This window comes from Anarhichas minor, unplaced genomic scaffold, assembly GCF_050575085.1.
Source record: "Anarhichas minor isolate MPS153535 unplaced genomic scaffold, ASM5057508v1 ptg000051l, whole genome shotgun sequence".
Lineage (NCBI taxonomy): Eukaryota > Metazoa > Chordata > Actinopteri > Perciformes > Anarhichadidae > Anarhichas > Anarhichas minor.
This window is the reverse complement of record NW_027466497.1, coordinates 2,408,497-2,432,788: the sequence shown is the minus strand read 5'-3', so window position 1 is coordinate 2,432,788 and position 24,292 is coordinate 2,408,497. Positions and strand designations below refer to the sequence as shown.

General features: G+C 41.9%; 4 protein-coding genes across 7 annotated transcripts; 2 read left to right on the top strand and 2 right to left on the bottom strand.

The window, feature by feature from the left end:
• Positions 1-870: 870 nt before the first annotated feature.
• zdhhc18b (zDHHC palmitoyltransferase 18b) lies at positions 871-10,664 on the bottom strand. The gene is made up of 9 exons (XM_076112844.1): positions 10,043-10,664; positions 9,291-9,451; positions 8,246-8,395; positions 7,902-8,039; positions 7,522-7,573; positions 7,340-7,442; positions 7,065-7,174; positions 6,438-6,531; positions 871-3,448 (listed from the first exon to the last, which is right to left on the bottom strand). The coding sequence occupies exons 1-9, from the start codon at positions 10,294-10,296 to the stop codon at positions 3,092-3,094; spliced, it is 1,419 nt and encodes a 472-aa protein (XP_075968959.1). The 5' UTR covers positions 10,297-10,664; the 3' UTR covers positions 871-3,091.
• Positions 10,665-10,884: 220 nt separating this feature from the next.
• Positions 10,885-17,266, top strand: kdf1b (keratinocyte differentiation factor 1b). Of its 4 annotated transcripts, none has more exons than XR_012959435.1 (5): positions 10,885-11,982; positions 12,747-13,687; positions 13,803-13,889; positions 15,040-15,100; positions 15,514-17,266. XR_012959435.1 is itself a non-coding variant. In XM_076112847.1 (5 exons), the coding sequence occupies exons 2-5, from the start codon at positions 12,766-12,768 to the stop codon at positions 15,684-15,686; spliced, it is 1,089 nt and encodes a 362-aa protein (XP_075968962.1). In that variant the 5' UTR covers positions 10,885-11,982; positions 12,747-12,765; the 3' UTR covers positions 15,687-17,266. The 4 variants fall into 4 exon arrangements, 3 of the variants coding, with proteins under 3 accessions (XP_075968962.1, XP_075968961.1, XP_075968960.1); XM_076112847.1 differs by lacking the exon at positions 15,040-15,100 and having other exon boundaries at positions 15,514-15,573; positions 15,667-17,266; XM_076112846.1 differs by lacking the exon at positions 15,040-15,100 and having other exon boundaries at positions 10,887-11,834.
• Positions 17,267-17,410: 144 nt separating this feature from the next.
• nr0b2b (nuclear receptor subfamily 0, group B, member 2b) lies at positions 17,411-19,761 on the bottom strand. The gene is made up of 3 exons (XM_076112848.1): positions 19,696-19,761; positions 17,836-18,582; positions 17,411-17,748 (listed from the first exon to the last, which is right to left on the bottom strand). Exons 2-3 carry the CDS (start codon positions 18,377-18,379, stop codon positions 17,507-17,509), a joined length of 786 nt encoding a protein of 261 aa, XP_075968963.1. The 5' UTR covers positions 18,380-18,582; positions 19,696-19,761; the 3' UTR covers positions 17,411-17,506.
• Positions 19,762-19,850: 89 nt separating this feature from the next.
• Positions 19,851-23,553, top strand: nudc (nudC nuclear distribution protein). Its single transcript, XM_076112946.1, has 9 exons — positions 19,851-20,022; positions 20,680-20,757; positions 20,873-21,082; positions 21,186-21,266; positions 21,363-21,476; positions 21,703-21,897; positions 22,039-22,122; positions 22,208-22,326; positions 23,263-23,553. The coding sequence occupies exons 1-9, from the start codon at positions 19,948-19,950 to the stop codon at positions 23,312-23,314; spliced, it is 1,008 nt and encodes a 335-aa protein (XP_075969061.1). The 5' UTR covers positions 19,851-19,947; the 3' UTR covers positions 23,315-23,553.
• Positions 23,554-24,292: the final 739 nt, after the last annotated feature.

Below are 24,292 nucleotides of genomic sequence, written 5' to 3'. Positions count from 1 at the left end.
AAAAAGTAAGTAATGGTGATAAATGATTGGCCCCAAAAGAACATTTAAAGAGAACTTCAGGAATACAAGCAATAGGCCAACATGTGTATTAATACCTACATATTAGATACCATACATAAGAGAGTGAGTGAAACAGTGAAAAACAACTATATAGAAAAATACAGCAAGTGAGACTGGAACTGGCTAACTGCTTGGCTGAACCTGCCTGTATTCAGAGTAATATACTACTTTTTTCTACTTTTGGTATTTTTCAATGTAGTTTCATGATAATTTTTTCTTTTGCTAAACTGAACTTGCCTGTATTCCCTTTATTCCCAAAAAAAAATGATGTTTTGAATAATATATTAATATTATGTACTATTTGTTCCTTACTTTTTCGATGTATATTATATAGTAGTTTATGGATAATTGTTTTTCCAGACATTTTATGTGACTTATGATATATATTTGACTTTTTTATGTTATGTTTATATTGATCTTGATGTTTCTGCTTCCTTTTCATCGAGGCATGCTCCGTCCCTCATGTGGGAGCATCAGTTCAGCTCCGCTCTGATTGGGCCAACTTGAGAGTAGATTGACTCTCAATCATGCAGATCTCAATCACCTGAGTGCTCGTTGTGTTTGTGTCTGTACATTTCTTGCTCTGCTTTGTGAGGATCTGATAATGCCTGACGAAGATCTCTGTTAGGTCTGATGTAACGGAGACATCAGAGTTGCTGGGAGCCTTTTAATACAGCGTGCAGATGTTTTGTTTGATTCTTGCCTCGGTTTGATCTTTTTGAATCAGCACCTGTTGACGTTTTTTGGATGTGCTTACCCCACACACACACACACACACACACACACACACACAAACTGAGCCTCTTTATTTCACTGAACTTTATTTTCCTTTTCCTTCACTTTGACGGCAGTATTGTCTTAAATGACCTAACAATTTTTACAAATACAAGACGATGTTTTTCTCCTCAGAAATGCATTACTTGTATGTGTGACATCATGAATGTGTTTGGATGACTTTGGACAGAGAGGATACTGCACACGTGATGCTGCTCAGTGTTAACACTATTAATGTGTGTGTATGCGTGCCTACGTTTTAGTGCATGGGGATGATTGCTCGGATCATTGCATTTATGTGCAGCTATTGCAATCAGGTTGCAATGAGGATCAACATGATGTATGTCACATGTAGAACTTGCATATTGAATACCTACCCCCCAACACATTTCCACCCGAGAACAAATCACTGTTCACATTCTTAGAACAGTCGAAGCAAATAATTCTGAGGAGAAATGGGTATTGCCGTTGCAGATACAAAGTGTGAGCAGGGCGTGGAAGCTTTAAATCGTTGAGTGATATTGATGCACAAGCAGGAGGTGGTGCAGCACACAGGCAATGAACAGTACGGCTTCAGTTCACGTACACAACTATGTTCAGGAGTCCAAATCACAGTTGTCCTACTAAAAAGTGGTAGAGGATCTCTCTGAGGTGTTTGAATGGATGTAAATAAACGAAATGGAAAATACATCTTTAGTCATTATCATGCAGTTGCATTCACTGCCATTGATACAGCAGTACAAAAATCTGAACAGCAGTACAAACCGATACAACTAATACACACTGTGCTGCTGCATGTGCAAAGTTAAAGGGAAAATCCACACAAAATCAGAATTCAAGGTGCAGTTTTAAAACGCCTTTTAAACCAAGAAAGCTGTGATAATGACATCACATCACCATATTTGGGGATGTAAAATGTACTGAACTCAATGGACATACCAGTCTCCATTGTCTGTTTTTAGTTACATGTTGAAGGTCGATATTCTGAACCACAAATACATTTCAAAAATATGTTTCATATCAGCCTCGTGTCACGCTTGCAGAAACGCACAATGCCACGTGGTTAACGTTGTGAAATGATTGATCATGTTTTGGCAACAAAACTACTTGGTTAAGATTCGACAAAAAGATCATGGTTTGTGTTAAAATAGTAACATATCAACGTAATGTAGCCACTGCCTTTCTTTCGTGACATTACGTAACAATGGTGAAGTTAACACATGGGATACCAACAGCAGTCTGCTGGGAGAAAGTCCTGTATCAGTTTGAAATACAATGCAGATGTTTGTTCCTGGTGACTGGGCTGCAATGAACTCATTCATCTTTGTTTGAGATATTACAGATGGGCAGCAAAGAAACATTTGGATAAATGCCTGGAGAAACAAAAGCAGAGACTTGAATGTGAATTGAATCGTCCCTCCAATCATTGGATCTCAACCCAACTGATCACCTATTGGAGATTTTGGAGCAAAGTGTTAAAGAGTGCTCTCCACTCAGGGCCGGATTAACCTGCTAAAGGGACCCAGGGCAAAACTGAGCTGTATGAGCATTAATGTATCACCCATCTGTGCATCCAAAACAGTTTGATTTGAAGGCAGGTCTTTCCAGTATGAGTGGCATAAATGTCCCCATAGCCTTGAAAAACGCTCTATGGTTGCTGTCAAGAGTCTCATGACCTGTTCAATTATTCACTGCCTATATGTCTCAAGATGACATCATCAGCACAGACTGTCTCTCTACTGTTCAAGTTCACACTATAAACTGAGCTGCACAAAGTTATAGAAATGACATAATTATGTCAATTCAACATTTGGAATGGATTTTCCCTTTAAGACCAAACAAAGCTTTTGTCCACCTGATACATCAAAGCCACTATTTCACAATATTTGATGGATCTGACATGCTGGTAAAATTCATGTTTTACATGAGAATCATCAGAAAGGCATATGGCTCTAACAGTACACCAGTTACACCATCTTTCAAATGACATCTTTTTATTCTACACCAAATGCTAAGTTGATCCTTTACAGCCAGAATACATCCAATCTGCTCTAGTGTTCCTACTTCCACGACAAACTGAACGCACAAATACATATCTTAGTGATTGTCATCCTCATACACAATGACAAGACCCAGAGCCTTCAGAGAACCAACACATAATACATATACACGAACTCATACCACTTGTATCTGACTGTGTTACAGCATGCAAGCTTCAAACAATGTGCGCTTTCACTGGAGACAGCCGTTGTTTCAGTCAGTGCAAAGAGGCGAAGCTGGCACCTTCGTGGCCCCTGCGTTTGGAGCTTGGGCCAGCGTCCGGAGACGTAGGGGAAACGGGGACTTCAAAAGAAGGGTTGGGAGTATGCAAAGCCTCTCGTTTGCTTTTCTTTGGCCGAGTCTTGGCGTGGCGTGGTGGAGAGTTATCGCCTTGGGAGCTAGCAGTGTGGCGGGCCCCACAGCTCGTGGGGAGCTCCGGTGAAGGGTCAGAGTTCACCGCCGGGCCGCTGTCTGGGCAGGTATGAGCTGAGGGAGGTTTCCCCTGAGGACACGAGGTGGACAGGAGCGGAGGGATCGTGGCCGACTCCAGCAGACCTTTAGTTCCCTGTGTGCACTGGAGAGGCACGAGAAAGAGGAAGGGAAGAACAAAAAGACAAGAACTGATGAGACGAGTCAGTGAAGTAATCAGGGGGAACAGTAGGGCGTTAAAACACTTCAGTGAACTCATCAAGAGCTGCGCGAGACGAATCACAGGCAAGTTGGGAGTGCAAGCAGGCCACACGAGTGGTCCGAAGCAGGAGTTTGCAAATGTTTCATGCTATAGATCTGCACGTGGCTGCACATTGGACCTGGGGAATCCTATTTGATGGATGTTTAGCCCAAGGAACATTGTCCAGCAAGATAGAATGTGGTACAACATTGTTGAAAAGATGACTCCAGCAAGTTAGTATTGCACTTTGATGAAGTGTGGGGCTTTGATTTTAACTGCACTGTTTATGTTGTTCGAGCCACCTGCCTCATATGCACCCAGTATGTAACTAAAGCTCTCTGTTCACAAGACAAGACTCGAGAGCTGGATTTATTCCTGCTGTGGGTTGATGTCACCTTTACAATGCTATAATGTGTTGTATATGAACAGGGTGCCTCATGCTTTATATTCCTCACAGCAACTTTGTTTACATTCTTTCATTTACATTTGGAATTAGAGCGACTGTGATCTGCACACATAGAGCTTAATTAAAAGGCCACAAAAGACACATAAATAGGATTCAAAAGAATCTAAACAAAGTAAAATAGAAGATTATAATGAACTAAAATGAAATAAAACAGTGCAGCGACAGTGCAAGATATGAATAAATAGTCCAAAGTTTAAGTTAATAAAATACAGCAGCAACCAGAAAAGTCTTACGGTCTAATTCAAATGAACTGAGAGTAATGGTATCGCTTCTGGCCACTTGATGAATTCAAGTCCGCTATTTGTTGTCCTTTTCGCTTTGTAAATGCTCCTTCATGTTTACTAGCAAGTGGCTAATTTTGTCTTACTGCTGTTTGGTGCTGGAGCGACAGTGTAGAATGGGTTTATCAGAGCTTTTTCACTGAAAACATCTGCCTTCTGCTGCTGCTGGAGACAACGCCGATATGAGAGCAGCGAGTAAAACAGTGAAGTTGTGGACCATAAAACCAAAACAGTGAGCCAAAAGTAACTAAAAGACTTAAAGCTTTAATGCAAAGTGTGAATAATGGATAACCTTCAAGAGCATAAAGCCTTGGGGTTCATTTTTTATTCAAAACTAAAAACTGCCAGTTCACTATTCCCTGTGTAAAACACTTAAACTGCAGGTCAATCCATCCTCAAAGATGAGGAAACATTTGAACAACTCTCGTTTGTTTCCCTATATGGAGCTGCTCGCCCTTAACTTAAAACAATCATGTATCCATCGGATATTATAAGTACCGGTTTATCCCCCACATTTCATCGCACTAATCGGTTTTCTTCCATGACATCTTTCATGCACCTCTGAATGAGCTTCCTCCTGCAGCTAATATATCATTTTCATCTCCAAACTAAAGTAAAAAAGCAATACTAAAAACTTGCTTCAGCATGGCTTAGTTTTCCTCTCCAATCACGGCTCGAATGCTATAAAAAAAAAAAGTCTTTATACCTTGACAGAATCAATTGAAAGTGTTAAATGATGCACTCTGAAATGTATTCAACATGGCAGCATATGGATGAAGCCATGCAGGAGTACAGCAGCGAGCCAACGGGACATGCAGACACAGTGGTGGGCACAGGAGACTCTGCACTCGCTTTCCCTTTCTCTAAACAGGCTTACCAAGCTCAAGCATCACTTTTCCTGCACTAACGGTGGCTAATCAGCCCGCCGCAAAGAACACCGCAAAGTCCAGACATTTCACGTCCTTGTGTTGGTGGCGGGACACAGAGACAGACACAGAACAGCAAGTTAGGGCCGATTGAATAGACACACAAACACTACGTGTGTTAGGAGCTTTTCTTCCCTCGGGAAATTCCTTCTGTACTCCAAATGTGCAAATTGGGAGGGTGGACAAACCGTACAATGAAAAATGAGTGACACAGATGATGAAATGCATGGACAAAAATGCATGTTTTTATTAATTTACATTTCAGATACTGACAATATAGAAATATGTATTAAAACAAGATGGACAAATCAAACATGTAATACAAGCATGAAGGGAAACAATGTTGATTGGCTCGATGCGTGACAAATAATTTGGCACTTTGGACAAATATGACTTAACATGAGACAGTAGAAAGTGAACAAACACAGAGTACAAACGGGGAACGTTCTTCACAGCTTCACCGACGTATCAACTGAATTCAAAAGGCCAATTTTACACACTCGCCAAACCCGACAACAAAATGAATTCCGTTACTCTGGCGTAAACAAAAAGCCAAACAGCAGCTACTCTACCACTTGATATGAGTTCTGTGGCTCAGAGTGCAACTCTACCTGAACCACAGTTAACGTATTGTAAACAAAGGTTGCTGTACAACTCTCCAGGCATCCTTTAATATCCCTTACTCTCAGAGAGAGCAACGAGAGAGGACGACGAGCTGGAAACAGCATCCGAGTCTTCACTTCTTACACCTCCTGCTCTCCTCTCTCATAAAACACCCTGAGTCGACAAATACTGCACATTACAAAACACTGAGGTGTAGCTCGTGATAAAAAAAATAAAAAAAGTGACAACAGTAGATGACATGAAACTACATATAGTGAAAAATGTCCGTTAACCTGATTTGTTCATTTCCATGACGTAAGCAAGACTGAGCTGTTCAGAAGCATGAACTGCCCGGAGCAGCTGTCGTAACTCATCCGACTAACGAGGACAACAGTCAACCGCATTTCGCAAAATCACAACTTAAAAGAATACCTCACATTTATATGAAACATACACAACAGTCAACAACAGGCAGCAGACGGATGCTGGGTTGGAGCTACGGTCGGCAACAAGGCTTCAAGTCAGGCAGAGGAAGAGTTTTGGTGGGAGTAGGGGGGTGCGGGCACAGGAGAGGGGGATCCCTGCAAGCCAAAAGCCAGCTGGGAAGATCCTCCTACCACGTTTTTAGTGGCCAGAGACGGCAGCTCAATGTCCACACCCGCTGTCTGGACAGATTCATCCGTGGGCAGGAAACCTCGTCTGTCGATCAAGCTGGAAAAAAAAAAAAGACAGAAACAAGTCATTAGGTGTGTGCACGTTCCTCTTTCAGTCTCGGTATCTAATGCACCCTTATTGGTGGATGCTCACTGACCATCATGCTAATGAACTATGGTGCCGGTAAGGGATGCAAACAGTCAAGACAAGACAAGACAGTACCAACAGCTAGTGACTTAATGTGTCTCAATATGTATTACAGCCTTATACTCACTGTACCGGTCTGGGAAAACCACAGTGGAGGCATTTTTAATCACTATCAAAGAGCCAGGTTTGGGCTTAAATGTTTAAAGTGATTTGCATATTTGAATGTTTGATATGCATAAACATTTAAATAATAATAATTATCTATTGATTCATTTTAAGCTTTACCAATTGAGGAAATTCTCCGTCAATTGGAATAATTCTAGGTCATGTAGATTTTAAAACAGGGTCTCGTACTACACAGTAAAATGTAAAGTGAAAGGAAAAATAAATTATTAAATCAAATTGAGAAAAATAAATTAAACAAAACCAAATGTGTGACTAACCTGGGTGGCATGGGTCCACAGAGCACAGAACAGCAGTTGATGAAGATGTTTTTATGACTGTATGGGTTGGTGACATCTTCTCCACTCTTCCCTGACCAGGAGCCTTTAATCTGGAACAGACAGGATATAAATGCGATATTAGTGAAATATCAATGTAATTAAATCAACTTCTCATTTACAAATATTCCCGAATTATCTTAACACTGTACCACAGGACACCAAAGTTACTATACTGTAATTGCAGTGCAACAAATTCAACTCCAGGCAGAACTCACATCTTCATTAGTGGTCAGGTTGGAAGCAACCAGGTAAGTATGGAAGCCCGAGAGGCCCAAGATGGACCAGACTGAGAAGAAACATATCACCAGCTCCACTGCAGTGAAAGGTCGAGTCAAGGAGAGCATCCGTATTTTGGAAATAAATAAAAATCGGAAACACATTTGTGATTAAAGGATATCTGCCTGGACTCTCTTGCAGAGCAAACACCAGACCTTTTCCACCTTGAGCCCCTGAAAGAGAGGAAACAATAACACGGGCTCAACGTGTGTTTCGAAGGCCATTAAAGAGGAAAATGTCTGCAGTAGCCAAAACCAACAGATCACGACAAATCTGAAAAATAAAGAGCATTCTGTCTATTTTTCTTATCTGGCACCTAACCTGCTCTGATGTGGTAAACCCCGCCCGCCTGGCAGTCCAAGTGAGACAAAACAAACACTTACAGTTACTGGCAGGTGCTGTTTGAGAGCCAGGTGTGTTAGCAGTCACTATCAGTAACATCCTGACTGTTTTTCAACCATAAAAAAAAAACCACCCGTGAAACAGAGCAAAAACACATACTCAGTGCTAGATGTGTGGTCACGCAGCCGAAGATGAACGCCGTCAGGAAGGAGAGCGACACGATGAAGGTGTAGAAGAAACGGTAGTTGCGTTTTCCCACACAGTTCCCCACCCAGGGGCAATGGTGGTCGAATCGCTCTGAATGAGAAACGCACCAAAACAAGAATTCAGCACTGACATTTTGAGAAGTACGCCAATATGTCAATCAAGTCGGTCCAGCATGAACTGGAGTATTGGGATCGTGTTCACTGAGACCCTACGAGGCCTCCATTCATTATTCATCATGTGTAAATGTCAGCGCGCTGGTGTGTGTGTGTGTGTGTGTGTGTGTGTCCACAGCTCACCCACACAGTTGTCACACAGGCTACAGTGGGAGGTGCGCGGAGGCCGGAACATCTTGCAGGTGAAGCAGTACTTGAGCTTCACCACCTGCTGGTTGATGATGATTTCCTTGGTGCGCGGCGGAGGCCGATAGCTGGTGTTGCCAGTGTTGTCTGCAGAGAGGAACAACAAGATAAACCACCTAAAACACCAACTGCTCCCCAACCACGGCCAACACACACACACACAAAAGGTGTTTCTCCTTATGCTGCCCAATCGGACCTCTTCTAAGGACTGCATGGGCGTGGACAGTTAGTTTAGTTCAACTCTTTGAGGAGCAGGGTGAGACACACTCACTTCCAGGTGTGAATTGACTCTAATTAGCATCTGGCAGATGTTCGATCTGACTGAACTTTGACATTTGCTCTCCAATGTCCAGCCGATATGAGAAAGGGAAGAAAGGAGGAGAAATATTGATCCTTGGTTGTATAGTCGCATGGTGAAATACTAAAAGCAGCAAGAAGGAAAGATGCTGCTTGGCTACAGTGAGTGGAAAGACATCGACTAAGAGAATATTGGAAATCACAAACGCCGTCTGATTTACAACTTGTGGAAAGCTGTTGTTAGGCTCGCTTGCCAGGCTCTCGCCAGCAGTAAATGCTCACATCCTCCACCAGTTTCCTGTCAACTTTGGCCATGAGTAGGAGTTAACAAGGTGCACATGAGGCAACTTTAGCCACGGAGGTCATAATATATATCGAGAGATACCACGTGGAAATAAAGATACTGTTGGCAAGACTCAAAACTGAACAGAACTGTGGTAGGAAAAAAAGGACAGACTGAGGGAAAGCAAATGTTCTGGTCCAAACTTTCGAGGTCGAAAGGAAACTTCTACTGAGGACCTTTTAAATGTGTCAAAGGATACTTCATCATTAAATTGAACTGGCAAAATAATGACTGCTGACTGTTAATGAGACATTGCCTTGTGTTTTCTTTCGATATTAGTCAAAAGCAATTAAGGCAATCGTTGAGCGCTGACCCCCACTTATGACTTGAGTCGGTCCTTACCGATCTGTTTTTCGATGTCTGCCGCCTCATCTGGTGTCGCTCTGGGCAGGATGCCCGGGTCGGTGAGGCTGGTCTGGAGCAAAGTGATGACCACAAACACAAAGAGGCCTCCTCCAATAACAGGTATGCAGCTGGTCAGGTGTTTGACCAGGAAGGGACAGCTGTGATACAGAGACAGGTGGAGAGAGGGTGAACTACAATACATAGGGACCAAATCAAAAGGCTGGAGACGAAGCTCCACGTTGTATAACTTGGCCTGCTTTTTTTCATCCACCAGGGGGATCTAGTTTTAATTAACATTCAGCGTCTTTAATCACCATCTGACATCCATGGAGACGGAACACACTTTTCACTACACTGCGATAGAAATAATTCCCTATCATAGTACATATTGGTCTTATTAACAGCTGAAAATATTAATTAAAATGTTTATGTATAACCAAAATAGAGGATTTTAAGGCCAAACAGGAATGTAAAATATTGCCAGACGACATAATGAAATCTGACCTTTTTTTTGGTATTTTTGGTTTTTTGGTTGGTAAATAAATTGCTCTCGTCAAACATTAATAAGGACATTTTATGAATCTACGGTTCGGCGCTGATCCAACACATCAGACGGGAGTCAATGCAGTAAAATGGTAATTGTAAAGAGCGAGTTTGCATCGTTGTGGAAGCTAATATGCATTGAAGTTCCAGACTCACAGGTGATACGTGACAGAATCGTGAAACACAATATTAAAACACGAACTCACTCGAATATAAAGAATAATCCACTTGTGATGAGAATAAGGCCCAGGGTGAGGGGCAGGACCCCACACTGACGGGCCACTATGATCCGTCCATCGCAGTAGAAACGATTCTTTCCCGGGAAAACCTGCCACTTTCTCCTCGGTCTTCTCTTCGGCTCCTCTGTCTTGTCACTGTCGTGTCCGAGATGAGGGGTCGGGGTCGGGGTCGGCGTCGGAAGTGCCCGAGGGTCGATTTGTTGATACTCGCAGTTTTTCATGGTTTACACTGAAGTTTTGCGGCTCTGTCCCAATTCGGAGAACCGGGGCATTTGTCCAACGGTCGACAACATCACCGACGCCCGTGCATGAAGCAGCTGAATGCAACATCAGTACACCCAAAATACAGTCACCGTGGCTAGCTCGTTAGCTTGCTCGTCTTGCAACATAATAGCAAAACCCTTTTGGGTAATCTCCAGAGGTCCTGCATGCATGAATCAAGAGGAGCACTAGAACTTCACTAATATTATATATTGTCCTTCAAAAGAGTCCCGAAACATTAGTGAAAAGTATTGGTTTTAGCTACGCTGTCATGAAACGAGTCGTCCGGGTCAAACCAGCTGTTGTCAAACTTAACAACAAAGAAAAGGTTTTATTTCCGGTTGATATTCTTTCAAAATAAACTGCCTACATATTTCTGAGATGTAGGCAGATATAATGAAACCTGCGTATATAAGTCATTGTATGTCTTCATTGTTTCCTTAAAAGTGACAAGACATCATTAAATAATTTCAGACAATTTATAGCCAATTTCTTATTAATATTTACGCATTACATTAATGACATTCATAGAGTAGCCACATAATGCATCAAATACTTCTTGCACTTAAATTATGATATTTCTCTCTCCATAAATATCCGTCCAAAGTAATATCCGGTAAATCAACGGCCACTGTGGGTGACTTGACGTAGTCGGAAAGCTATGGAGCTATCAACAAGATAACAGGGGTGTTATGGCGAGTTCTGCCTGCATGCCAAGATTACTGCGGTCAAACCAGCCTCCACTTCGAAAAACACAGTCAAGCCAGCCCCGCACGTTGTTTTGCGGTACGCATATGTACAAGGCATTACGGTAGTAGCGTGTAAGAAATTACTTCAAAATAAGAGCAAAGTTCCGGTGAAACTTCAGAACCAAACAAAACAAACAAACAACATTAACGGTGTTATAGTAAAGTAAAGTAAAGTGACAAGACATCATCAAATAATTTCAGCCAATTTAGTGTTTAGAGTGAGTTTTTTTTTTTTTTGAGGGGGGGTAGTGAAATCGTGAAATGTAAATGATTGTGTCAAATTTTCGTAATTATACGTTAAAATAAATGTTTTGTCATAAGTTGTGATCATTGTTATAAATGAGTCATGAAAACCTTCATAATATAGTAGTATGTCATAAAAAGTGTCATGGTTTAGTAGACTACTTTCAATGTCAGTGTACCTGTTGTTCTTGGCAGGCAGACAGAATTTTGAGTAACACCGGAAACCATGTCAAAATAAAGGTTTGTAAATATTGACTTTTGGTTTTTGAGGGTGTGTGTGCGTGAGCAAATGTATAAAAAATATAATATCGCCCTTCTCTGCTAATTTCTACGTGATTAAAATACTTTGACACCGTGTTGCCTTTGTGTATACGTAAAATACATTATGAAATCACAGTGGCAATTTTACTTGCGTTTTATTTCTGAAGTCATAACCGGAAGTCCAACCTCCTGTTCGAGCTACCTGGTGCTTTTCCTCCACCTTGACGCTCAGGTACGGGGAGCAGGTAGAAAACTCGCCTGAAAGTGACATATTTTGAGCAGAGTCGATATATAGGACGTTCAAAAACGGATTTAACACAGAAATGTTTAATGTGAGGTGGCGAAGACAACAAGTAATTCGGAAGTCAGTTGTGCTGACGCACCGTGTAAACTGTGAGTACAGGCTCATGTTTAGTGAGTAAGTCCTCTAATGGAGGAAAGAGTCCAGATGACAAGTCGCCATGAAAGTGAAAACAATGTATAATGTTACATGAAAGTGGCTAAACGTGTGTTCAGTCTGTGACGTGTAATTAATGGTAAATGAGTGTAAAACTAACGTGGGAAAAAGCCGCTACATATTATTTTCATTTTAGTTGTTTGTTTATTAGCTTTCGGCTAATAACTACATGGTATCGCTGCTGTAAACATTCGCTCAACAGATGCATGGTTACTCTAATAAGTGTTTTAACATAGGTTTGCTGCAATCGTGGCTGTCTTCAAGCAAGCAAGGGTGGCATTAGCTTCCAACATTTTCAAATTGAATTTGGTGTAATTGTGTTGATTCAGTGTCACTGTGTAAACACGGGAGATGGGTTTGCACTAAGCAGTGGATATATGGAGTGATTTTGAACCTTTTTCACATAATATTTTATATTTTGTCTTCATTTAACAGTTGCAATGTAACAGCTTAGTTAAATTTTTAGAAATCCCCCTGACATCATGCAGTGACTAGGTAGTTTACTGTGACCGTGTGCTCACACATCACCCAGAGAACCAGTTGGGTCACTTTATTTGCCACCTGGGGATAGTAGTTTCACATTTGTTTAAAAGAGAGATGCCCTAACTTGTTTGATGATGCAATCCCCCCCCCCCCCCCCCCCCCGTCGCAGCATGAAGTTACACCTATATTGACCTCCTTTTCTCTCATGCTCGTACAGATTCTGGGGGCAGTAAGTCATGTCCGTTGGCAGTTTGAGGCACAGCTCGGGGCCCGGCAGCTACAGGCATGGAACCAGCCGGAGCAGCAGCCAGAGGTCGTCCTACGAGGAGCGCTGTGTCGACCCAGTGGAAGACAGGCTCCCCAACCCGGAGCCAAAGTTAGCCCACAAAGCTCACCTGAAGGATGCTAACAGAAAGGAGTCTGAGACCATTGGCTTCATTCCTGGCTCAGCTGACCCGTCCTCTGCGACACAAACGTGCAATCCCTGCTCTCCTCAGAGGAGCTGTAGGAGCTTTGTGTGCAGCGTGCTCACCTGCGGCCTGTACCGGGTCTGCCAGCGCTCCGTCCTCGCTCCGTGCCTGGCGCCGAACGAGAGCTCCCCAGACGAACCGGAGAAGGTGAGCCTCCGATCTGTGAACCCGGAAGGCGACAAAGAGGAGGACAGCACAGACTGGCTAGGCGACGTCCGCATCGCTGGAGTCAAAGTCGACACTACGAGAGAGTACTTGGATGTTGTAACTAAATCTCCATCGTATGTGCCTCCGCCCGGTGGTCAAACACAGCCCAGCCACCCGTCTCTGCATGAGTCCATGAGGTTCGACGGCTGGGAAGATGGCGAGGAGGACGTGGACTCCCTGATTGCGAAGAAGCTGCTGGAGCTCTACTCTGAGTATCAGATCGAAGAGTTGGCCAGGTGCACGTCGGACTCTGTGTTCCTGAAGAAGAGCAAGGCCATCAACCAGCTCATCAACTCGCTGGCCGAGGAGCACAAAATGGGCGAGCAGGAGGCGGAGTGTCGGCTGGTGCGCGGCATCATTCGCATCAGCACTCGAAAGAGCAGCAAGAGGAGGCCACACGTCTCCCGGGTGGAGAGGACGCTGTCGGACAGCGGGAACGAGACGATGAGGGAGAGCGATTCCTTCTCCTTCAGCAACAACAGTGAGTTCTAGTTTTTCACGTCATACGTCCACAAATATCAGCTTCTAAAAACGCCATATATATGCTTTTCTGCCATCAAGTAACCATCCCTCTCTTTTACTCTTGTGTGCTCAAGATGATTACAAATCAAATCCAAACATCCAAATATCTGAACTGACTTCCTCTGACAAGTGTGCCAGAGAGATGTGGAGGACCAATGGAGGTGATTATTATGTTATTACTCACACAGTATACTGTTACATTCACATACAGTTTTTAATGAAAATTGGATGAATAGTGTGTCATTCACTTATTTTGTTTACAGTCGTTTGATTAGTGGCTTTGAATAATGTGCATGTTTTTGTTTTGCATAACTTGGCTGTTATAACAAGGGAAGTCAGTCACGCATGTATGCCAACAGTGGCTGCTCTCACAGTACTTACCCAGCAGCACGAGCCTGAGTTTGTTTTTTAATCAGAAGTAGCTCGACACCTGTTTGACTTCCTGATAAATTCTGTTCCGACTTTTAGCATCCACTTTCTGTTTCAGATGAGACGAGTCTGAATTTAAAGGGTGCTAAGTATTTGGATGCATCCTGATCTCTAGATTGGATTTAGATTTAGATTTCTCATCTTTAATACATTCATTTCAGTTTTTTGTAAACTTTCTGACCTAAAATGACGGTTTAAATCATTGGTTCTCAAACTTTTTCCGTCATGAATCAAAATTAAATAATCAAACAACCCCCCCCCCCCCCCCCCCCCCCTCCTCAGGTTGACTTGACCTCTGTGTCCTTATTGTCGGCCCTGCAGGTGTTTGACTTCTGGTGTCATTTTACAGTTGGCTTTTGTGCGATTACATCTGACTACTCAATCACATTTCCAACTACACAACAAGTTTTAATGCGCCATTGTAGAAAATAGAAATATGGCCTATAAAAGTGATGTTTACTATTCATTTAAAAGTGTGTATGGTGCAGTTCAACTCTTTGATTTTGGAGATTTTCTTCCTTTAATCTGTTGAGGACAGTGAGTCAACACCAATTACCTCCACAAAAATGCCCGAAAAATGATTTTAGGTCTTGATCTTCTACCGTGTAGACCGTTTTGAGATTTGTTAATGTTTGGGACGTCCGCCATATCGAGTACAGAAAACAACCCAAACAACAAACCAATGGCAAACTAAAAACGTAAATCATTTTACTCGGGGAATTCACTGAACTCTCTTAACTGCACAAGCTTGTTGGTAACGGCTTGTTTTCAACTTGCTCGTGCGACATTTTATCAGAGTTGCAATGTACTGTGAAAATAAAGAGGGAAGAGTTTGATGGGACGTTGGATACCAAAGCAAAGTGATTTTTGTTACACTGTTAGGTGCAATGTAAGACGATCACCTGGACCGCAGTCTGCAGAAAGATGGGACTTCATTTCATTGGTATTAAGATTCTTAAAGATGCCTCGTGGAGTTTTCTTGCAAACAAACAAGGTTTCTGTTTGTCTTCTGTGTTAATCATTTAATTGCACGTCGTGTATTGTTGAAGTCTAACAATGTGACGAACGCATGCACTTCCTCATAAAACATTTGCAATGGACCCTGTAACTCATTTCAAAATATTGATCGGGTCTGCTTATTAGAACATAGTAACTATAACAGATAATATAAGTTACATCTTCCCTTTACGTGAGCTGCTAAACACTCCTAATATTATATTCACATTAAACCCCCAACTCAGCATCCTCACCCTCAATGGACGAACGCCAACCTTTTGGCCGTCTTTGCCGATTAAGACAAATAAATCCAAATCGTTATAATGAAATATGATCGTGTCTTTTTTAAATTTTTTATAGGTCATACTTCCAGATCTCCATCAGCCTACTCGCCTTCTCACACAGGGACTAATTCTTCCGGTGTGCCACTCATTCGCACCTCTGTGAGAACATGATTCCTGCTCAACAATGAGCCGTCTATGCTTGAATTATTCTGTCCCGCTGTGTCCACAGGGTCTCACGTGGGACGTTGAAAGGCGACGCTATACCTGCACGGGAGTCTCTGGCTGAGCCAAGCTCTCTTGTAGGGGCTTTGCTGTGGGGAGGAGAAAATGTGAATATTCACATTGTCTGAAGGACTTCAGTGAACTCAGGGCTGTCTGTGTGTCGATATCTATGTTGGATGAATATCATGTGCATGTTTGAAGGATTGCTTGATTGAGAGCGTGTCCTGCAGCAGCTCTTTGTGGCTCTTGTTGTATCCCGTTTGTCCTTGAAGGAGAGCTGTGATCAGGAACGCTGACGCATTTTGGCTGTTCAGATTATTCTGCTGTTGTTAAGCAAAGGATTTAGTTCTGTACGTTGTATATATATATTATTATTTGCACATTTCATCATCTTGTAATTATCTTAATTTTAAAACTAATTTGTGTGATTTTTAAACTATTCAATGCTTTTAATCCAGTGGTTATGTATCTCATATTTACAGTGATTCCAGATGAATGATCAGAAATTATGTTCTGGGAGTTTTCATAATTTGCCATATTTCATATTGATGTAAGAAGGTATTGTGTGGCAAACAGTGTGCATGAAGACAATGTTTAACATTGTGGCTTAAATCTTCTCATTCTAATATTGGGTGGAGTTTTTGTAGTGCGCCTCGTTGTACAGTAGTAATAAGAATGGAAAAGGAACACTTTTTTGGGGGGAAAATTAGCTTCTTTGCTAAGAGAGAGTTACAAGCTACAGCTTAGCTTGAAACAAGGGGAAACAGCTAGCCTGAAGGTAACAGAAATAGAAGTATAAAACCGTCAAGATGTGTTTTTTTCTTATGCAGCAGACTATTCCTTGGATACAATTTGACATTATTACAGTTTTGTGTTCTGTATATATTAGAGATTATACACAACACGTTAATGAATTGCCTTCAAAGGCGCTGATAGGAGTATTTTGTCATCTTTGGACTGAGCCGGGCTAGCTGTTTTCCACGGTTTCAGTCTTAATGCTAAGCTAAGCTAACCGGCTAGGCGGTGGCTTCATATTCACCGTAGAGATATGAAAGTGGTATCCTCTTGCCAAGCAAATAATATTAGTTTTTTTCCCCAGAATATAGATTGTGAAAATGTTTCTTTCTGTTGTGAGGTTTATGACGTTCATCGAGTGTGGAGCCTGTTTGTCTTTCTTCAACGCAGATTATTATTAGTGTAATAACATGAACTCGGTGTTAACTGCAGCTAGTCTAATATCAATGTTGACCTATAATGACATCGTTCTGACTCAAGGAGCGCCTGTCTGCTTTTACTACCGCAGCCATGCCTGCTGTGTTTGCTCCTGGGTTCTGATGGGAATTTGGCCAGCTGACTCAGTGGAATGCTTCTTATCAGCATTAAGCTTATGGACTCCTTTTGTAATACCTTCAGTTATCACACATGGGCATTTTGTTTTCATTCGCACACTAGATTTTCTCAGAAGGTTTCCTCTCACCAAGGTGTTGCACTTTGTGTTTTCTGCCATTGATGTGTTGGCAGGTTCTTATATTGACACTAACTCGTCTTTTAACTGATTTCTTGTTGTAAAAACAATAAAGCAAATGAAGTGAAACAAAAAGAAGAAATTGTTTGCTCGTCATTTGCCACACATGGCCACACGAGGGAGTCAAAGTACTCATCTTTTTTTTAAGGTCAGGTCATGCTGCGTTTAAATCCCCCCTCCAGTAGGACACTGTCATGTAGTTCTCAAGCTTTATGAAAACTGAAGCAAATATTAAAATGTTTATTAATGAGCTTCTCGACCGAGGTTCACTATAAAATTCCATACAACACTTCAACTCGCACAAGGCTTTCTCACTGGGATCTCATTGCACAAACAACATCTCTGTTAATAAATGCAACATATTTGCGTTGCCAATTACTGGCTTGAAGAAGAGCTCTGTGACCAGGCTGTGGCTGACGGTCTGAATGGTGGAGGCTGCTCGAAGGACGTGACTGAAGCGAGCGGCGTCCTCTGGGTGCAGGAGGTGGATGACTTCTCGAAGAGCTCTCTGAGCTTCCTGTTGGAGGCCTTCGATGAACGACGAGGCGCTCAATCCCTGAACAGCTGTAGCGGATAAAGAGAACACTGTGTTTAAACACATATCCAACCAATTAAATTAGCATGGCAAAACTGATAAAAATGAGTTTTTACCTGAGTTGAACAGCAAAGCCCCTTTTAGATAAGCAGACTCCTTTGGACTGAGATCCAGATTCCACAGCTTATGCAAGCAAGCTCTCAAGTTGTGGACTCCAGCAGGAGTTGGTCGGTCAGCCTCGTTTCCCGCGAGTCCTGGTCCGAGCAGAATCTTTCTAAGGATACTCGTATTTGGTGCATCCGTCACCTCAAAGACTATCTTTTCTTGGGCCAGCCCCAGAACAAATAGAGGAACCCAGCAGTGTCTTAACAAAGATGACTGATCTCCTGATGGAAGCTGACTGAAGGATGGCAAACTTCTCACGAAGCAGACGGTTTTGACCAGCACGCTGGAGGCCACTTGGCAGGTGGCCTTTGGGTCCTTGAGGCAAACCGCCCGCCTCTGCTCACAGGGGCAGTTGTGTGCTGTGGCGTCACGGTTCAGTTTGTCATTGAGATAGCGACTCTCGCTCCCGCTCAAGATGTTGTAAAGGATCGTGTGAGCAGGCTGATCCCGGTAACCAGAGCAAGAGTGGTTTGTAATCTCTTCCAGAGGAAACATTACGAAGGAAAAAAAGTATCCGCAGAATGACTCCAGTGAGCTCCAGCTCAGGCCCTGACTGTATTTATCTAGGATGTGGCATAATCAGCCTTGACCCTCCTTTTTAAGACCCTGCATTTGAGGGGGGAAATGTGACCCTGGACTTCCCATGATGACGGATCTAGGTTCTCTCCACGTGGCGGCAATAAGGCTAACCTCTGCAGCTGAACAAGGGAAGGGAAATACAGAAGCCGGTGGGGTGAATGACATTTATCATGTTTACTTTAGTCATTAACTCAGCCTGTACCAGTCTACCAAGGTCTGATGGGGTCAACGTACAGGATGCCATCTGCCATGTGTCCCAGTTACATCCTGGAACTGCATGACAGGTCGCAATGTTTCTATTTTAACAGGTTTTGAGGATTACAACTGTGCTGCCAGTTTCAGAAATGGGCTGATTTGTAGTTCATTTAATTAACTGGCATGAAATCTGCCTTTATGATGTTTACCTGACTGTTATGACATACGATTTTCTATTATGAACATCTTGCACATGATATAGGCAACTAACTATGTGGAAACTCCTCATAAGCATGATTTAATTAAGGTGAAATCATTTCGTTAAATTCCTCTATAGATCCTGTAATCTGAGCCGCAGACAGAGCTGTGAACTCTCGCCCAGTATGGATATCACTTTCTAATACTATGTGTGATCTAGTAACACTAATTGTCAGTGAAAATACTTTGGATTCATAACATAAGATGTTAATAATACTTGTAACATCTTAAAAGCAAACTGGCTTATTCTTTGACATAACCGTTAAATTGGTACAAACCATCCAGCTGCCTTTGTTGATAGCATCCATGATTATAATTTAGGCTACAAGATATGAATATAATTTGGAAAGTAGCCTACTTGAAGCCTTTGAAGAAGCCCTATCAGGCCAAAACACCCAACATTGTCTGAGGCCTACAGGTGTTAATAATAACAATATAAATTATTTTCCTAGTATGGTAAGATAAACTGTCCGGTGTCAAAAGTTGAACAAATAAATTAATAAAACAAAAGCCTATTTGAAGCTATACATTCTAATAAAATACAATTTTAATTTCAGAGTTTTATTCCACTAATCAAGCCACCTTTAACCTTACAAAACGTAATTCTGATATAAAAGAGCAGCATCTTTTTTCTTTTTAAACTGTTATTCTGAATATTGTTTTTCTGCTAATGTAATATTATTTTCTGCTACATTGGGGCCATGAACTCACGAGGGCAAAAGTAAATTAATACAGTTGCGTTTTTAAATTATAATGAAGTGGTTTAAAAGTATATTTACAATAAAATCGTATTCTTTCTTTTCTAGAATATTCTCCCGGGCGCCTCAATCGCTCCCTGAACCAATACTCTCACTTTATTGGATATTCTGATTGTCGTTCAAAAATCTAACCTTCCAATTGGTCAAATTCTGCGTGGGCGGGGTTTGTTTCCAGGAAGTGAGTTGTGTGTGACTACGGGCCCAACTCAACTTTTCGCTCGTCATTCGTACAGCTAACATTATTGTATTCAAACCGTTTCTCAATCTACAAACATGGGCGATGATGAAGAAAAGTATGACGGCATGTTGCTTGTTATGGCGCAACAACACGAAGGAGGGATACAAGAGGTAACGTAGTGTTAGCGCTCACATGTTAAAGCTACCGTGCTAATGCTAAAGCTAGTTAGCCTGTAGGCTAGTAGGCACACCTCGCATGTAACGTTAAGCAGTGGCGTTCAGAAAAGCAGATGTTTTCAGCTGTATACAGGGTTTATCTAATGTTTTCATAATTATTAATAGCACATACTGTAACTAACTATATGTCTTTAATCAATGGGGTGTTATGTTGAATTTGGCGTGCACGTGACTAACAAAGCAGCACGAGATTTCAGTCAAATTACATTTTTTGGTTTTTATATAACTGTTTTTCTAGAGGATTTATTTTCCAGCGTCCTTTGCTACACAGTTACTTTTTTTTTATATGTAGCACTGTGATGCTGGGCCCTGTAATTAATAATGTATAATAATATAAATTAATTAATTAATTATTATTTATTTATGAATAATAATGTAATTAATTCACAATAATAAATGCAATATTTGAAATAATAACATGGAGTTATGGAGGATGGGAAGAATAATTTAATGTTGATAAAACAGCCATGAAGCTGATAAATATAGAGGGACTGTCATATAATCCAGTCATGCCAACAATCCTCAAGCACATAATTCATAATAATCAGTTATATTTGATATATCTGTGACGGCCTATTTTTCTCTCAACAGTTAGTAAACACATTTTTCAGCTTCCTCCGACGCAAAACAGATTTCTTCACCGGTGGTGAAACAGGTGCTGCAGAGATGGTGAGCGATGTTTCTGTATCTGAAGCTAATGTGACACTTGATACTACGTGCATGCTCTGTGTCATGACCGAGACATATTTCCATATACTAATTTCTGATCATCTCTCTTCTACAGCTGGTCAAAGATGCTCTCGCCCACCACAGTCAGCTGGCGGTGAAGTCCCACAAAGAGAAGCAGATGAAACAGGAGAAGGAAAAGAAAGAGAAAGTTGAGAGAGCCGCCAAGCTAGCGGAGGAAAAGAAGAAGAAGACGAACGAAGAAGGTCCCAGAATTCAGGAACTGACCGACGAAGAAGCGGAGAAACTTCAGACCGAACTGGACCAGGTGAAATCTGGGAGCCTTGAGAATCACTGTCGTTCTTTTACAAAGATTATTAATGTATTCGTGTTATATATACTGTATATATATATATATATATATATTGTAGAAAAAGAAAGAAGAGGAGAAAAAGAAGACTGCGACAACAAATGCAGAAAAGCCACCTGAGAAAGTAGAAAAAGAGAAGGGGGTGAGTTAACGGTTTATAGACTGAAATGTTGATTAAAGAGTTTGACATTTAATTCTGTTTCTGCTGGCGTGCTCATCTTAATTTCTCTTCCCCCAGTCTGAGTCTGAAGGAGAAGAGGACGAGAAGGACAAAGACAAACTGAAGCCCAACGCAGAAAACGGAGCTGACCTGCCGAACTACAGGTGGACACAATCCCTGTCTGAAGTTGACGTGAGTGCCTTTTTCAGAATACCGCTTTGACTCATTTCCGCATCCCCAGCTTGTGTTTCCCAAGCCTCTCACAGTACGTGTTCATCTCGGTGATCAAGCAGACCGATTTTTACCCAAAAACAACCATGACGGTGATTTCACGAGACAGATCCACATCCTGTCTATTGTACCTCGACACGTCGCCTGTCTGTCTCTTAACAACATACACTTTAACAACGTCCTTCAGCTGGCCGTGCCTTTCGACGTGAAGTTCCGCATTAAGGGGCGAGACGTCGTGGTGGACATCCAGCGGCGCTCCATCAAGGTGGGCCTGAAGGGACAACCCCCCGTCATCGAAGGCGAGCTCTACAACGAGGTGAAGGTAGAAGAAAGCTCCTGGCTCATCGACGACGGCAAGGTTGTTACAGTCCACTTGGAAAAGGTAAGGACCGAGTTTATGCTGGTTTAAACGCTAACATTATGAAAGAAACCTCAAACCACTACTGTTGTTTATTACCATTGATCTGCTTCTCTCCAGCAGTGACAAAGTGAATGAAAGCCTGATCCTATCATTTCCTTTCAGATTAATAAAATGGAGTGGTGGAGCAAGATCGTTACCACGGATCCAGAAATTAACACCAAGAAAGTGTGTCCAGAGAACTCAAAGGTAAAAAGGATGTTTCCTACCTCCTAAGCATCTGCAGTAACCACTTCCTGCCTCGTCCTCACTGTGTGTTCTTCCTGCTGAGCAGCTGTCAGACCTGGACGGAGAGACGCGTGGTATGGTGGAGAAGATGATGTACGACCAGAGGCAGAAGTCAATGGGCCTGCCTACGTCTGAAGAGCAGAAGAAACAAGACATTCTCAAAAAGTGAGTTTCCAGTGTTTTGCCTCGAAATAATAACGGGTGTTTCGGACATCTTTTTGGTGTTTTTTTATTTTTATTGGCTAACTTTCCAAGCAGACGTTGTATTCAGGGTCAGTTCTGCAGAGACTTTATGATCTACAAAAGGTTTTATAAGAAGAGTGACTTTGAAAGCTGCCTTTCTAGTGTTACCTTTTGTTGCTCAGGGCCAGGCTCACCTGCCGTAACTGCAGGTGATAAAAGATAGTGTGGCGTTTGTACCCACCGCATGCACAGACGGGACCAGAAACTAGCTGTAAACTTTCACTCTACACCCTTTGTGTTGACTCCTCACAATAGAATTCCCTTCTATGACGGTGGTACCTGGTTACTAAACAGAAACCCCTCAGACTCCAGGTTTAAGATGATCCAAGTGGGCTTTGGTGCACTTTAAAAGTATTGCTGTGGGTTTTGCATGTTGTAGTCCGTTAACTACAAACTGTGTGTATAACACTCGCCTACCATTTGTATGCTATGCTTCAAATTTCTAGATTGTTTTCAGTTCTCTTTAGTGTCTGCATGGGGATTTCTGCCTTTCTTTAACCTAAAGAACGTACTACGATATGTCATGACGGTTCAGATCGTGACAGTGTCCTCTCTCCACTGAGTCAGTAGTCCAACCATGACGTATCATGTCAAATATTAAACAGAGCAGTAGTTAACTCAGATAAGACCTGGTGATGCTCTCTTCAATGCAGTAAATGACCTTCTCTTCCTCCTCCTGCTGCTCTCAGACCAGAGGAGACATGTCTGTTAAAACTACCTCTAAAGATCGTTTATAGTTTCATAAGGGTTAAACAATAATACTGAGATTGTAGCTGCTGTCAGAGTTGTTTTATCGACACAAAGTTCAAATAATAGACTGACTGGAAACCTCTCGTTTTGTCTTGTGTCTCTCTGCAGGTTCATGGCCCAGCACCCAGAGATGGATTTCTCTAAAGCCAAGTTCAGCTGAGACTTGCTGTGGAATCCACTTCCTGATTCATGTGCATCGTATCAGAGCCGCCGTCGGGCTCCGTCCATCTCTCCGTACTGGACGTGGTTTTGTTGACTTAACGTGTCTGAAGTGCGTTGTTGTCGTCATAATAAGGTTGATGACTGAAATGCACTTGTTCTCCCCTTTGCATGTCTTCTCAATATTTAAAGATATATCTGGATTGGTTTTTTTTTTAAATAAATGAATTTAAAATCAAAGTGTCACGCATGAGTGTTTATATTTTTACCTTTTTAGAACCAGTTCTCATTTACAGTGACGACCTGGCCGAGAGAAGGCAGGTCATTACAAGACATTAAAACATAGATATGAGTGCAATAGACATAATACACGTTTAAAACATCACAACACATACAGTATATGCTAACATAAATCTATGTACACTGTTCCAGAGAGGCAAGTTACAAAAGCAGGTGCAGAAATCAGAAACTCTGGCTTGTGATGTGGAACTAAAGGAGGTTAACCGAGTGAAGTTTGAGCATCTTTTGCAACTCGTTCTGGTCACTAGGAGGATCATTTACCACACTGTCAGCACAACCTGGTCGTTTAGCATCAAAGCAGCAGAGTGTAATAGAAAATGATTGCAAGCAGTGAAAATTTAAATGATTTGCCTTTTTCCAGGCTCACTTTTGTATTTCTTTTTTTACTGGCTATGAATTTGGACGTTCCCAACCTTAAAGAGGTCAAGGCCAGGACTAGTGGTGTTACCATCCCTCTGAGTCAATGAACTCAGCCGTGTGATCTGTTTGGATCCCTTCCAAAGGCTGCTGGCCTACAATGAGAGAGAGAGCAGGTTCTCCTAGAGCTCGTCACTGAGCAGATTAATTGCATAGTACTGGAAGTCTAATAAAAACTATTTCCAGTTGACTTAAATTAGGCTTCCTGTTTACCAATGAAATGTTCAGATACGGTATAATGCACCATGAAAGAGTTTTCATT